Genomic DNA, 15,400 nt, shown 5'->3' on the forward strand with positions numbered 1-15,400 from the left:
TGGCCATGACTCCATGGAAAACTCTGCGCTGGAGCAGCCTGTGCCTGAAGGACTGCAGCCTGTGGGAAGAACCCATGGCGGAGAAGTTTGTGGAGAGCTGTCTCATGTGGGAGGGACCCCACACTGGAGCAGGGGAAGAGTGAGGATTCCTCCCCCTGAGGAGGAAGGAGCAGCAGAGATGTCGCAAACTGACCACAACTCCCATTCCTCGTGCCGCTGTGGGGGAGGAGGTAGAGAAAACCAGGAGTGGAGGTGAGCCGGGAAGGAGAGAGGGGTGGGGGAAGGTGTTTGGGTTTACTTCTCATTATTTTTTATTTGATTGGTAGTAAATTAAATTGATTTTGTTTTTTCCCCAAGTTGAGTCTTGTTTTTTGCCTGTGACCATAATCAGCAAGTGATTCCCTCCTTGTCCTTGCATCATCCCACAAGCTTTTCTTTCTATTTTCTGCTCCCCATCCCACCGGGGTGGGGAAGAGTGAGCAAGCAGCCTGGTGGTGCTTTGTTGCTGGCTGGGCGGAAACCACGACAACTGGATAGTGTGTTAATGTGATGACAAAGCGACAATGTTGAAATTTTCAGGGAAACTATCATGTTTTCTTAATCTTTCAATTCTAGATGAGGCTGCAGTTTTTGGAGCCCTGCAGTAATGTTCTCATTCTTTAAAAAAGGGGTTTAAAAAAAGTGTGTGTGTGTGTGTGTGTGCGCGCGCGCGCATGTGTTTGGTAGGGAGGGGGTGGGAAGGCAATGTCACTGTTACTGGAAAGCAGCCCACCTGTCTGAGCTCCACCCCAGAACAAACCTACTGCAATGGGAATAAGGGGCTTCAGTGCTATATGGAGCAACTGGGAAGCAGACATACTCTAAAGAAGTCAAGCGACAGGGTGAACATCTGCGCAAGGAGGTGGACATGACATGTGCTGCTTGGAGGATGAGGAGAAAAGAGCTTGTCCTTTCTGTAAGTGGTGTGATGTGTGCAGCCATCCAGACCAGCAGCCTTGGCTCTTCAAAGGGGAGAGAGCTGAGCTCTGTATGAACAAAAGAACAGCAATGCAGCCAGCACCATGAGCTCTTCCCTCCCTGCCTGTATTTCCACCACTGCTGGTCTTGACCTAGCTGGGAAAGACCCTCTGTGCGGTGCTAGGCTGAGGCAGTTATTTTAAGCAATGTCACCCCTGCTATCAGTTCTCTCGGGAGTTAGCTTGCTTTCCCTTCTCCTTTCGTCCTTGTTTTCAGAGAGAAATTGTGGATTTTGCACTTGATGATGAAATGCCCCTAAAGGTTCTGGGGAAGTCAAAGTGTCATTAGTCGGACGAAGACACCCACCATGTCAGTAAAAGCACTGGGTTTGCAAGGTGTGTTTTCTCAGGTGGGAGTGTGGTAACACTCGATACACTCAGATTACCCCAGCATGACTGCCTCGGCTCCCCAAACAGGGACTTGGCTCTGACTGCCCGAGATGACTTGCAGTGCTGTTCCTCTGAGGTGGTGTGATGTGGCCAGAGCTCCAGTCCCAGAAGAAGAGAGCACTAAGGCAAGACAAAGGTATGGAGACAAAGGGCTTTCCAAGGAAGAGCAGGCTGGTCACAATGTGGTCCGAGCACATCAGGCACTCTCACTGTTGACACTCTGTGGATGACTGCTATCGGGTATCCCACAGCTGTGCCACAAAATCAAAAAACAATTCAATTTCAGTTGCATTGCAAAGCCACAGGCAATGTAGCTGTACAAACATGGATAAATAGCAGTTTTATACTGGCTAGACAACCATGACCAGGAGCTGGTGATGTTAAATAAAGTGGTTTTAAGGCAAGCAGGAAAAGGCAAGCTCATGAAACTGAAAAGAAATCCATGAACTAGGTTGTCTGTGCATTTTGTGTTGGACAGCTGGACAATGCGAGACAGGCATTGGATCCTAATTCAGTGTGGGCTATCTCCGGGAAAAAGAGCAGTTGCTGTGCATCTTTTGCAACACATCAGTGGTGTACAGCTACATGCCAGGAAGACAAGCTGAGGTTAAGGCAAATTTTCCCAGACCAGAACTTGTGTTTACCAAAACCAGAGCTCAACCAGCCTTCGTGGAGCCACTAAAAGGGAAACTGGGAAGCTTGCAAACAGCAAGTATTATGATAGCAGTGAGACTATCAAAACCATCAGTAGGTAGTGTGTGTGATAACTGCAGGTAAAGGTAAAATCTGTATCGCTCTAATAGCTGAAGTTGTGAAGCCCACCTGTGGCACCAAGTAGGAAATGAATATTCAGATGACATCATATACATGGGTCTCTTTCTTAGTGCTAGGAACTACTTACAAGGATTTGGCCGAGATAATGGGTAACCCAGAACTGATGTGATTGACCTGGGATTTCCTGGGAACGGAAGCTGGTTTTCAGAAAGAGCACTTGTATATCACATTTCTGCCACACAGGCCTTGAAGGAGACGCTCATTTACACTAAGTTTCTGTTTCTTAAGGTGGAACAAAGGTCAAGTTTTCATGACTGTCTGTACGATTGTCTGATACATGTGAGAGAATTGTGGTGTACATGACTGTAGGGGCTCATACAATCAGCTTCTGCGTGACATCCAAAAAATACTTAGTACACAACAATCTGTTTAGTCAGATCTGTGAGGTGGCTATGGCTGGACCAGATACGACTGTCTCAAGTCTTGCAGTAAAAATCACCTTTTTTTCTAAGTGCAGACGGTTCAAAAAGAGCACTTTGAGACCTTCTTCAGTTACCTACATTTTTGGTGGTTTGCTCAAAGCTTGGTACTGAATTTCACCCCCTTGCAGGCTAAAAATCTTCTTTCATGACCAGGAAAACTGTAGCAAACTTCTCTAGCCTCTGGCAGACTATGTCAAGACATGAAGCTCTGCAGAGCTTGTCCCTATGAGCAGGGTCTGAGGTCTCATCTGCACTCATTTGGGGGGAAACAGGGACTTTACTGTGCCATCTCTAATTAGCCTGAGATGTAGTAGCAGAACTTGCAGAACAAAGAGTCATACTGGTCACTGCCTGAGCTGTGATACTTGAAGAAATGATGCTTGACAGCATGTCATGTCCAGTATGTGGAAGGAAGGTGGGTGCCTGCAGGAGAAAGGCTGCAGGGTGCCTTACCCACCTGGCACTGCAAGGGAGAAAGCCATGGATTCAATCCAAAGCAGAGAAACGGAAATAAATGTATTTCATTATAATAAACCAGGTAACTAGCCATAATGTCTGAGACATTAAAGGCTTTTTTCTTCATGTGTTCAGATGCAAAACTATGAGGAGTCCCTCTGGTAAGAAAGAAATGGGCTGACTATATGGCTCGGGGAGAAGAAAACTAGCAGCTATATCTCTGTCCAAGGGAGAGAAAGATGTCACGTACATCATGTTTGAGGAACTACAGTTCTTTGTGTTTATTTTAGCTAAATCGTCATTTTTTATCACGTATAATTACAGCTTCAGGAAGTCTTGCATGTCTGGTTCAGAAAGTAGTCATATCAGCAGTTTTAGCTTGGGTTTTCAGCTTGTCCCAGGGCATGTTCCCCAAAATCCAGCTCTTTTAAAGTCTTTTGTATAGAAGATGGTAGATTGTTGGGATAAGCTTCTATTGCCAGTCATGGGCCAGGGTGTGCAAAAGGTTGGGTTTAAATCATCTCTTTGAAAATGGAGTCATATTCACTCTTTCAGTGAGATTGCTTGAATTTTAACAAGTTCTTTTTTGTTTGCTTGCTTGCTTTTGGGCAGGATTCAAACACAGCTGATGGTTTCTTGGTGGCATAGTGGGCAGATGGGGTACAGGCAGCATGAACTAGTACCACACTGGTAGCTTCAGCAAAGTCAGGAAGAAAAGGCACTAAAAATCAAGTTTCTGCCGCACCAGCAAGGATATGCTCTGCAAGAAAGGGGGTTGCTGCTGCCTCCATTGTTTTCCTGGGCAGGATGGTGGTAGCTCTTAGCCTGGAACTCAGTATGAATTTTTTGCACCAGGTCTTGCCACACCACATTCAGCTTTTTGCTCCAGGCTGACCATGCTTGCCACAGGCGAGTATTACTGCAGCAATAAGCAGACCTCATTGAAACCGCATTCAGCAAGCCATCCAAGTGTGGACCTGCCTCCACCCAAAGACTGAAACGAGACCTGCACAGTTCCCATGAGTTTACTGACTTTGTTTTCATTGTCCTGTGCAGAGAGGGAACAAGCCATCATTGACGAATGGCACCATGTCCAGAGAACCATCTGAGCTCAGCTGCAATATAAACACGTCAGCTAAAGCAAACAGGTATCTGTCGTGACAGGACATAGCTGTGGCAAAAGTACACCAATTACCTTTCCCTCCCAGCTCCAACAGAAAATGGCTCCCTGTATTTCAGACACATCTGCCTCCTGCTCAAAGATACTATTCTCCTAGTGCAGTTGTTAAAACTGTATGCTAAGGTATGTCTATTGAATAAATGCCAAAAAGCTGCTTTAGTGACTGATTAAAAGCCTATAACAGAATTCACTAGGTCAGTAGAGTTGCTTTTATACATGTTTCTTATCTTCTGTAATTCCTCCTCCTTTTGGTAATAATGAGCAGGCACATACTAATCCTGTGCATAACACCTATTGATAACTGAATGTACTTTTAAAGGTACCCCTACAGAGCATACCCAGAATGTCTCCTGGATTAAAGTCCCTCTGCCACCAGCCATAAGTCACCTCCTTAGAAAACACTGCATGTGCTTGCACGGCATGAAACATGATGACTTTTGCCCATGAGCTTGGACTATTGCAGCAGAAATGTGTACCAAGATAGTCTGTGATGCTGTGAAAATGAGAGTACCAGGCAGTGACCATCTGATCACCGGTAGATGGTAAAAGCTTGTGTAACATTAAATGTGGCTGACTAGCCTGTTAACCTTTTGTTTCCTCATGCATCTTCTCCATGGCCCTCGTCAATATAACTACATCTGTAGCTGCACTGCAATAGGGCACAGATTCTGGGCAGGTGGTAGAAAATGGAGCTTCTGCAGGGAAATTCCTATCATAGTAAAGAGCAGGATGTTGGGGTTTTTAATACTTCTTCTCTACACATTTTCTGTTAAAACAGAAGAAAGCAGTAGAAGTGGCATCCTGAGTTTTCTGGTCTAAAAGGCTCAGAGTCTTTGGCAAAGGAACTAGGGCTGGTTTTCTTCCTCACTCAGGTCACAGACTGACCTACTCAGAAGGTGAACGGGGTTGCTCTCAGACAGTGTGTTGCTGTAGAAGTTGGTACATGCACATGGTGGAAGAGCTGAGTACCATAAGCAGGAGAAGACACTAAGGAAATGGAATTGAGCATCAACAAGTTGTTCTCTGCCTCATGCTCCTGCGTGGTGTTAGGTGAGTCAGTGCACTCAGACCTGTGCTTTTCCATTTCTGGATGCCCCTTTTGAGCCCTCATGTATGATGGAGAGAGATGCTGCGCACTCTGCTGAGAAATATCATCACATACACAAGTCAGAGGGAACTGAATTCATGCTTCACAAGCTCCTCAGATTTGCTTTCCCTTGCTACTGAGTGCTTGACTGTGTAGTCATCATAAAGCTCTCTCACTGTGAAGTGAATGCAAATGTGGAAGAAAGGAAAAAAAGAAAGAAAAAAAGAAACACACAATTATGAAGAATAATAAAGAAGAGCACTAGTCAGAAAAGTCAAGACAATGGTAAGAGAAGTGGGTGAGGACAGGGGAATATGAAATGGAACTGGGAAGATCCATATAGTCTTTGTCCATCCTTTACTCTCCACCTAAGTCAGCAGTGAAATGGACTCGTGATATTTCAGAAAGAGGATCCTAGATGACAAAGGACAGAAGAAAGGGAAGTGTCCTTCACTTGCATTCTGGTCCCAGGAGCGTGGGGGGCTCTCACAAAGTGCAGGGGAAGGAGGACGGACCTGCAGTTCTGGGAGAATGGGAGAAGTTGTGCGGATAGTGGTGTTTGTGATGGCTTTCATCAGCTGCAACGGTGAGTAAACACTTCAATGTGTAAGAACAAAAATCAGAGTACTAAGAGGGTAGGGAAAATCTTTTCAATTATAGTGTCTTAATTTTAAAAAATTGTGAAGCGTGGAAAGTCTTTAGTTTCTTGTATGAAAAAATAGAACCTGAGAATTCACAAGAGTCTCTTTTGGTAGCAGATACAACAAAGTGCTTTTAAGACTGGTGCAAACGGGCCAGTATTGGGCAAAAGGTCAGCTCCTATGCCCAAAAGCAAGAACAAAACAGGATTGTTCAAGCCCCTTGGAGAGGACCTGCTCTGGTGAGTTAGCTTCCAAAACAGCCTTTGTGAAGCTGGAATATGCATTCTTCTAGAGTTTAATAGTGCATCACCACTGTCTGCTAGTGTGGTCCTGGGAAGAAGAGGAGCTGTAATTGCGAGACTAAGTGCGGGCACACACATGATTCCACTTGGTCTCTCCTGATCTGCTGACTCTCTAGGTGCATTAGGAGAGGTGACACTGGAATCTTTGCTTTGATTCGTATACCCATGAGGCATATGGCCCCTCCCAGGGCACATATGACACTGGCACTGGCAGAGGAAAGTTTTAGGAGACAGGAAAAAGGTGCTTTAACAAGTTGCATACAGAAGCACAGAATTGCTCCTGACATTTAGAAAAATGGGTTGAAGTATGTCCCCCATTTCATCATAAAAAAACAGCTTTGCAGATTTATGGGATCTGTCTCTCAAGCGACTTCTTGTGAGTTAATGCAGATGAACATAACCAGTGCCTTTCTGGGGAGGAGGGGAAAGGGGGAGCGGGGTAAGAGGGTATGGGTAGAGCCAAATCCAGCTAAATTCAGGTAATTTGCTACTTACAAGAGGCACTTCCCAGAGGAGCTGTGGTCTCAGTGGGCAGATTGTAAGAATGAGCCGGGTACCACAAAGTCCACCCCCTCTTCTCCTGTGCCCATTTGAATGCTTGGCAGGGTGCTTATCTGGTTGAAGCAGGTATGATCCAAGAAATCTAGGTCAGATGTGAAGTCCTCTAAGGCTAAAGCAAAAAGATTGCGTTTGGTCCACTGTTGCTGTTCCAGGTCCAGTACTTCAGAGCAGATCTCTAAAGGCTCCTGCCTGCATGGCACTTCCATGCCACCAGGACAGCTGGTGCTGGCAGGCTAGGAAGGAAGATGCTCAGCTGTTTTAGCAAATGGGCCAGAATATGAGAGTTCAACTTTTTTTCCATTAGCATGCATTATAGATAATACAAATCCCTCTGATCAGTCTTCTCATCTCTAACACAGCCCTTCAGGTTTTTGCCTGGTCCAGCTCTATTTCCCTCGGGTGGGGGAATTCACATTGTTTGTCTGGAAGACTACATCCCATTTTAATAAGTGTCACTGGGAGGAAATATTTCTTTAAAAAAATGCTGAGTTTCTCCCATTCCTTCCAAGCAGCCCTCCTTTGAAGTCATCCCTGCTAATGTTGAAATTGGTCATATACAGAGTGCAGCTGCTCCGCAGGCAACCAGTGGAAACTGGCAGCTATTTCATGGCACACAGCAATGCAAAACAATACAGGAGAGATGTTTAAACAAAATTGTGTCCAGATGAATACAATGGATAGCAAACATACTTGAACTTGAGCGCACCAAATGCCTTGAGTGTATTTCTGAGCAGTTTTCTAAATAGCTTTTGCCCTTCTTAGTTTTTCTTGGTGGGAGTCTGTGGAAAGAGGAAGAAATGGAAAACCTTTAAAAGCTTATACATCAAGGAGCTGTGTTTGAGTGGGATGTGAGATTTGAAGAATGAAGCTGTGTCTGCCCTCTCAAATTGTCTGATAAAGGAAAACCAAAGCTCCATTTCAGAAACAAGCTTCCACTATGCTCAGTCCCAGCAGTCCCCTTGGCTGTCCTCATGGACACAGATCCACAGATACTTGCCTTCCCCAGCTGGCACCTCCTGCTAGCTCTGGGACAGGCTGTTGCAAAGAGAAGTGCTTCTGCCCACACAGCTACTGCTGGGTCCTGTGAGCACCAGGGAAGTTGCATAAAAAAATAGTGATGTTAATGAATGCAAGCATGTTGCATTCATTGTTAATTGCAGTGAAGCAGTAAACTTGCTTTGTTCATCCTTCTTCCCATGTAGAATGTAGAAGTCAACACTGCAAGTCACGTTGTCAGAGCATCCCATGTCAGTGGGGGGAGGCCGTTGCTGTTTGACTCATCGTGTGCAAGTGTAAGCAGAAAGCCAAGCAGCAGTAGGATGTAAAGGCTGGGGCTAGAGAGCAGGAATAAGAGATGCTCCTTAAGGTCTTGTGAAGACTGTAGCTGTGATGCTGCCACCAGGAGCAGGATTTGTGCCTCTTTGTACTGAGAAGGAATTGAGAACTGGCAGGTATCCAGAGAGAAACAATAAAAATAGCCATGAGGTCGAAGCAACTGTTCACTTCCCTATGCTCAGTGAGGTGGGGACAGGCCCTGGTTTAGCTGGCTGTGGTCTACAGCACATCTAAGATGTGGCCACATGCTGGCTTCCATCTCCTAGTGAATCCCATCTATGCTAAGGATGTTCTCCTTGTCTGCTGTGTTCTCATTTCTTCCTTTCACCTGTTGTTCCCTGCAGCCCTCCTGGATCTGTCTGGTGTCCAAGAGATCAAGGGCACATGGATGAGATCCACCAGTTTACCGTGTACCTACATGCCCTCAGAGGGTTTCACACAGCAAACGCTCATCTGGAGCATGGAGCGAGACCATGGCACCTCTACCATCTTTCGGAGGGACGATTCTGGTGACCATGTCTTGTTGTCTCAGTTCCGAGACCGGGTCAGTGTCCCAAAGCACAGCCCAGGGGACGCCTCACTCCTAATCGAGAACCTTGAAATCCCCGACAGTGGACACTACACCTGTCAAGTCGTCTGGAGGTCTAAAAATAACAGCTTGATAACAAAGGAGGTGACCACTACGGTTAAAGTTGTCAAAGGTAAATCCAGCAATAAAGCCCTGCTCTTGTGTAGCCAGTCTAATCCACAGAGCATGCCGGAGAAGCAGCAGCTTGTGGGAATACTCTTTCACACCATACTGTCTACCCACATCCAGGCTGGCTGTTGAGGCATCCTCGTTCCTTGCTGTGTTAGCCCTTCTTCTCCACTCATGGAGGTGTAGGGATGGACTGGGGAAGGGTGATCAGTTAGTACGCACCCTAATCTGGATCTGCTCATGGGCCACTTGAACCTGTGGTGCTTGAGATAACACCCACATCTGGTTTTGATTTTGTGCAGGTAGCCAGCATCTCTGGTTCTTGTAGCAAGTGGGACAGCAAGTGGGCGTTGTACTAGCCAAATCTGCCTTCTCCCCTTCCCAATCGTCCTCAGTGTGCACTACAAAGAACTGTCTTTCTGTAAGGGGGGCACCCACTCAACAGAGCAGGACTTGCATGATCGGCAGCAGCAACAGTGGCATAGCTGGTGTAAACCTGGCTTTAGGCATGGGTGAACTGAGCTTAACCTGTGCAGAGAGGTGACGTGAGAGCGGTGCCCCTCTTCCTCCTGGGAAAGCACTGAAAGCCAGAGCAAGAACTGCCATGGCGGGGGGGAGGAACCTTCCCCACCGCAACCAGGGCCAGCGTGACCTGGGCCCCATCTGCTTTGTCTTCCAGTTGCAGCGACCAAGCCCATCATCAGGGCCAGCGAGCCGGGGCTGACTCTCCCGGCAGGAGCCAGGGCCAGCCTGACCTGTGTGGCCAACGGGTCCCCCCCCATCAGCTACCGCTGGTTCAGGAGCATCCCAGGAGGGAAAGCCCTGCTCCTGAGCCGCCAGGCCGAGCTGGCGTGGGACAGCCTGCAGCCTTCCGACACCGGGAAGTACTACTGTGAGGCCGAAAACAGGGTTGGGGCCGGGGCTGTGCAGCAGAGCGACGCCGTTCAGCTGATGGTGAGAGGTGAGTCCGCAGCCTAGAGCTCCTCATCTCTGCTGCACAGGAGTGAGACAGGCAGTTTCCTCTTTCATAGCAGGATCAGACACATAATGCCAAATATGAACTGCGTTTTGATTCCTACCTAGAGAGGAAATGACAGGGGCTGGCATCCTCTCTGCTTCAAAAGGGGTCAGGAAAATGTCCCCTGTGTCCCTCTGGGCCCAGGACTGTGCAGGATAGGAGGCTGGCTCCTGCCCTTGGCACATCTTGCTCTTACCTGGCTTGTACTGCAGACAGGGAGTGGGGGAAACGGCCTGATGACCAGTCTTTCCCGCAGAGTCCCCAGTCACACAGCAGTCCAGCCCAGGGACCAGCAGGCACACCAGACCCCCATTCACCTCCCAAGGCGGTGCGCCCCAGCGAGTGCCCACGGGTAAGTGACCTGGGCTGCAGGGGAAGGGCTGCAAAAACCCTGTCACTCTGTGAGTGACACAGAGGGCGAGCGAGACAAATCCCCTTGACAGTCCTTTTGGGCTGCAGATCCTCTTTGCAAGTGGGATAGAAACAGTCCACCCCGTCCCCGGGCTGCAGGTGCTCAGCTGTGGGTACCTGCGTCAGAGCCCCCCCCCAGGGACAGCAGCAGAGCCAGTGCTAGAGGTGCCACAGCCTGGGAAACCTGGGGGTTGCACAGCTTCAGGGGGAGGTCACCTGGGGCACGAAGCCTAGCTTGGGGCTCCGTGTGTCAGGGAGCCTTAAGGTGCAGCTGCCGCTGGCAACCCCCCCCCCCCCAGACCAGCCAGGGAGTCACCGTAGGAGAGATGAAGTGAGAAAATCCTGTGGAAACCCAGATGAGTCCCAGCAAGATAAAGCCAAAGCATTCCCTGGCCGTGGTGTAGCCAGCCACAAGTGCTGGCGCACAGAGACGTGCCGTGTCGGCCAGGGCTGCCGGGGAGCCCGAGGGGCAACGGCCAGGGAGGGGGGGACGCGGGTGCCACAGGCTGCCTGCAGAACGCGCACAGGACGACACGTCGGGGATAAAAATCTGGCCCGTCACCCCGAGAGGAGGTCCAGTGGGTGTTTTCTTCCCGTCCACCTCAGACCCAAGAGAAAAAGCGCCGTGCTCGTGAAGCCTGAGCCTGGCTTTTCGCAGCATCACTCGTCAACCAGGGCAGGCAGCTTCAGGGCAGCGGTGGCCTCCGGCCCAGGAGAGCTGTGCCGGTGACCCCCAGCGCTGGGCAGCCGGGAGACCGCTGCCCGCCCCGCTGCTGCTTGGCGGAGCAAACCCGGCTCTGCCGGGGCCGCAGGGCAGCTCCGGGGAGCGTTACGACGCGTTCACCACCCTCACGCTTTGGCAGATGCGCCCGCCGCGAAGCAGGCCGCCGGGAGGGATGCCGTTTCGGAGGCGCCGCCCGTCGCCACAGGTGAGGGGACCCGTGCTGCCGAGGGCCAGGCTGGCGAACGCCGCCCGCAGACCGAAGGGCCGAACCCGGCCGCCGCCGGGAACGAACCCCGGGGCTGTCAAACACCGGGGGTTCCCCCGGCGGGAGCCGCCGTGCTCCCCCCCGCCCCCGGGAGCGCAACGACTGCCCGGCGTTCGCTTTGCCCTTCTGCCCGAAAGGGTCCGGGCGCGCCGCGGCTGACCGCAGCCCCGGCCTGCGGGGTTTCTCCGGGGTTTGCCGCAGTGGCCGGTTCCCCGCGGGTATCGAGCGCCCCTCCCCGCCCGGGGCTCCGCCAAGGGCGGGCGGGGGGGCGGCTCGGCGGGCCTCTGCCTCCGCCGCCCTCACGGCGCTCTCTCCTCCGCCCGCAGGTCCCCCGCCCGCCGCGCTGCCCCCGTCCCTCTACGCGCTGGCGGCCGCGCTGGGCGGGGCCGCGCTCGTGGCGCTCCCGGCCGCGCTGCTGCGCCGGCGGCGGAACCGGCAGGGTGAGCGGCGGGGCGGGGCGGGGCGGGGCCGGGGGGCGGGGCGGCGGTGAGAAAGGCGTGTCGCAAGCGGGAGGGGCGCGGTCGAGGGGCGTGGCCGGGGGCGGGGCGGTGGCGAGAAAGGCGGGTCGCGGGCGGGAGGAGCGGGTCCGGGGAGGCGGGGCGGGGCAGGACGGACGGACGGACGGACGGACGGGGCTCCATCCCCGGCCCCGACGTCCCCATCCCCGGCCCCATCGGCGCCAGCCGGTCCCTTGTGGGGAGAGGCAGGCTGGGAGGGTGATTCCGGCAGGTGGGAATACCTGGAAGCAGCTGGGTTTTTTTTTTCTGTGAGACATAAAACATGTCGATGCACATCTTCGATTCCTCTTTTTTTTCCCCAGAACCTCTCTATGAAGTCACTTTGTGAGTACAGTTTTTCAGCTGGGACGTTAAGAAGACTTTGAGGGCTGATGTCTGTTTCCAAAAAGCCTCTTTGCTCAGGGAAAAGCCAGAGATTTCTTTGACTTGGCAGGGGGAGGACCTGAATACCTTGTCAGCCCATTTACTCAGCAGCATGAGGACATTAACATTTTGGTGCAGGAGGGAGGTAGCAGGAGTCTGTTCTTTAATATGTTAGAATGAGAGAAAGATATTCTGGGTCCTTCACTCTGCCTTGCAGGTGCCGTGGGAAAACTGGTCTCTGTAGTAAATTCCCACCATTATTTCACAAGGCAAAGGACAGGAATTCCCAGCTCTTCTCTCGAGATAAAGTCGTTCTATACATGTCTTTCTTTTTAAGAAACACATCCCAGTGCTTATCCAAGTATTATTTTGTGAAATTCCTATTTGCTTACAATTATACAAACACATCTTCTGCCCTGTCCTAATCTCAACCTTTAGTCCTGTCATACTGCTTTCCTATTCAGAGACATACCTTAGCTATCTGTAGCTTCACACATTGCCATTTTTCCCAATTATTACTGGTAGTTACTTTCTAAAGGCTAGCTGGTAACTCCTCTGAGTATAATATGCTGATGCCATGAGAGTTTATGGTACCAATGTTAACTGTTTATTGCTTCTTTTTGTGTGTGCAATTCTTTTAATGTTACTTTCTAGTGTCTTTGAGAGCCTCCCAGGCCCTCACTAGATTAATATAAATTTTGCTGTTCCACAGATTATATGTGGTACATTTTGTCTTTGACTAAGATGTAAATCAAATGACTTCTGATTTAGTCATTCTTCTCAATAGTGTCTCTCTTGTTTCAGCCATAGCACTGCAGATGTCACGAGACCGGAGACTGATGTGGAAGTCCCTGTTAAGCACCTACACAAGGAGACAAATTCTAAGACTGAAACATCCAATGACACTTTCACCATGAAAGACAACGGCCATGACAGCATATGCATCAGGAAAAATCCTGAGTATGAGAACCTGGTGAATGCAATGGAATCAGAATATGAAAGCATTTAGTAGAGTACCAGCTTTTCCACGTGAGCAGCCATGCAGAGCTGCAGATACTGGATGGTAAACTTTACCAGAGGAAACTCTTCTTCCTGTCTGCCTTCTGCTCTGATAAATACACCAGCCTCACTGCTTTCTTTAATGCAGAGGAACTGCATAACCTTCTTGGGCTTTGGCAAATGAGGGCCTGCCCATTGGTGCAGAAACTCTCAGCCAAGTGGTCATCTACCTACTTTTATAGAGCAAATAATTTCTGAGCAGCCTGAAGGACCAAAGTGAGGAAGAGAGGATCTGAAGGAGTGGAAACACAAATACCTTTAGCACGCAAATCAAGGTGTAGCTGGGTGCCATGCTGCTAGCCTATAACACTGGCAAGGTGTACTAGCACGTGCATGCTCCCCTGTTAGGACATACCAGACTGCGAGGAGCCAGGGATTGATCATGCTGGAAATGGGCATCCTCTGGCTTTTACAGCTCAACAAATACTGCTTGTGTATCCTGCTTGTCCTTGAGTCTTTTTTGTTAGAGCATGGCAAAAGGGACCACAAAGCGGGGGGGGGGGGGGGGGGGAGGGTGGTGATGTCCCAGGAATGTAATTTTTTGCTATCAGACGGGAGCTCATTGCTTATAGGAAGAAGGAATGGCCCTGTAGGTATTGAACCTCCTAACTGCCACCCTCTGGTTTTCTCCTGGAAAAGCAGAACCAGTATTGAAGGAAATGCTAGCATTTTATTTTTACAGGGTAGGGGCCAGAGGTGTAACAAAATAGAGAGACATTTGAGTCATTTGAAATAATGATTGAGCAAGGAGCCTCCCTGGATGCTACAGACTGACATTCGTTCATTCTGTGGGACACCAGTCAATCTGTCTGATTACAAAAGAGATATTAATGCTGACCTATGTCACGGGGACATAAACACAGCAATGGATGCGTAGGGATGGTTGTGCTGCAGCATCAGGCTGCTGCGCTTCCCAGGGGAGGCAGGCAGCAGCTAGCAGGGCCTGCCTGTCCTTGCAGGGACGATGGCAGTCCTAGGCTCCACTCCAAGCACTGGTGTCTTAGCTCCCAGACCTGGCCGGCTCCCCCCGTTCCAGCTGGAGAGGAGGGGAGTTGTGCCCTGACCAAGGGCAAGAAGCGCAGGGACCATTAGAAGTGTGTGTGAGGGTCTCACCTGCTTTGCACCTGGCATGAGGTAATCCACCGCACACAGCAGTGTATTTGCTGTAGCTAGTGCATACCCTCCCAGAAGCTGGCCTTGGAGACACCAGGCTGGAGCAGCAGCCGCTGGTGTCAGTGATCTCAGAGGTGGTGCAAAACAAAAGAAATGAGGGGAACAGGGAGCTGCAACCATCCTCATGCAGGGCAGAAGTGTGTGGTGCAAGGTCGATGCTGTGTGGGAAGGGAACTGAAAACTTCTCAGCTTCCCCAGCCTCACATCAGCAGATCCAGGTCCAAAACACAGGGCATGGCACTCCCCCCCCCCCCCCCCCCCCCAAGTACCATCTTCCTTCATTTTCAATTAGCCTAATGTTTTATGCAAGATTTGCTGCCATTATAAGCTCTCAGCTCCAAGTTCCCTCACTGACTATGTAACACCATGATTTTTCCAACTTTCAATTCTTCCCAGTTCTGGTCTGCTCTGAGGAGGTCTGGGCAACTTCCTCAGAAGACCTGAAGCCTGGGAGAAGCTGCAGAGGAAGAAGGCAACAGGAGTTAAGACAGGGGTAGCAGATGTCCCAGTTGGAGCAGATGCTATGTACCCCACATTGGCACTGCCTCTAGTTTGGGCAGCAAAACGGCTTTGATCGTAAGCAGCAGAACAGTGGAAACACAAAAGCATCTCTCTAGTTGTTGTTTCTCCCTATGCAGCAAGTATGCAATTACTTTTTTTATTTATACTTTTGGCATGTTTGTAGTAAAACCTGTTGGAAACAGAACATCTTTCTTCTGACAGTCACAGAAGGTTTTTGCTTTGTTGTATCACCGCCAAACGAGAGAACTTCTCCTTTCCTTGCACTGGTCACTCACCCAGTGATGTGACTCATCTGCCGAGCGCCAGCTCTGCTCCAGCACAGAAGGGAAACCTCAGCTTCCGCCCTGAAACTACACTGCCTCCAAAAAACACGCTATTTCTAGTGTCCAGCACAATGTCATGAGACTTGCAGCTCCCCTTGCTTCA

At 50.0% G+C, this 15,400-nt stretch overlaps 1 protein-coding gene across 1 annotated transcript; it reads left to right on the forward strand.

The window, feature by feature from the left end:
• The first annotated feature begins 1,663 nt into the window (after nt 1-1,663).
• LOC126050386 (V-set and immunoglobulin domain-containing protein 4-like) lies at nt 1,664-13,229 on the forward strand. The gene is made up of 8 exons (XM_049828212.1): nt 1,664-5,971; nt 8,569-8,925; nt 9,601-9,882; nt 10,196-10,291; nt 11,214-11,279; nt 11,666-11,779; nt 12,160-12,181; nt 13,025-13,229. Exons 1-8 carry the CDS (start codon nt 5,917-5,919, stop codon nt 13,227-13,229), a joined length of 1,197 nt encoding a protein of 398 aa, XP_049684169.1. The 5' UTR covers nt 1,664-5,916.
• The last annotated feature ends 2,171 nt before the right edge of the window (nt 13,230-15,400 follow it).

This window comes from Accipiter gentilis, chromosome 24 (assembly GCF_929443795.1).
Source record: "Accipiter gentilis chromosome 24, bAccGen1.1, whole genome shotgun sequence".
Taxonomy (NCBI): domain Eukaryota; kingdom Metazoa; phylum Chordata; class Aves; order Accipitriformes; family Accipitridae; genus Astur; species Astur gentilis.

Excerpts from the sequence above, each read along its gene's own strand:
- LOC126050386 (XM_049828212.1), top strand. The coding sequence starts at position 5,917 with ATGGGAGAAGTTGTGCGGATAGTGGTGTTTGTGATGGCTTTCATCAGC. Across the intron at positions 10,292-11,213 it reads GCCCCAGCGAGTGCCCACGG|ATGCGCCCGCCGCGAAGCAG; the intron begins GTAAGTGACCTG and ends ACGCTTTGGCAG. Across the intron at positions 12,182-13,024 it reads CCTCTCTATGAAGTCACTTT|CCATAGCACTGCAGATGTCA; the intron begins GTGAGTACAGTT and ends CTCTTGTTTCAG.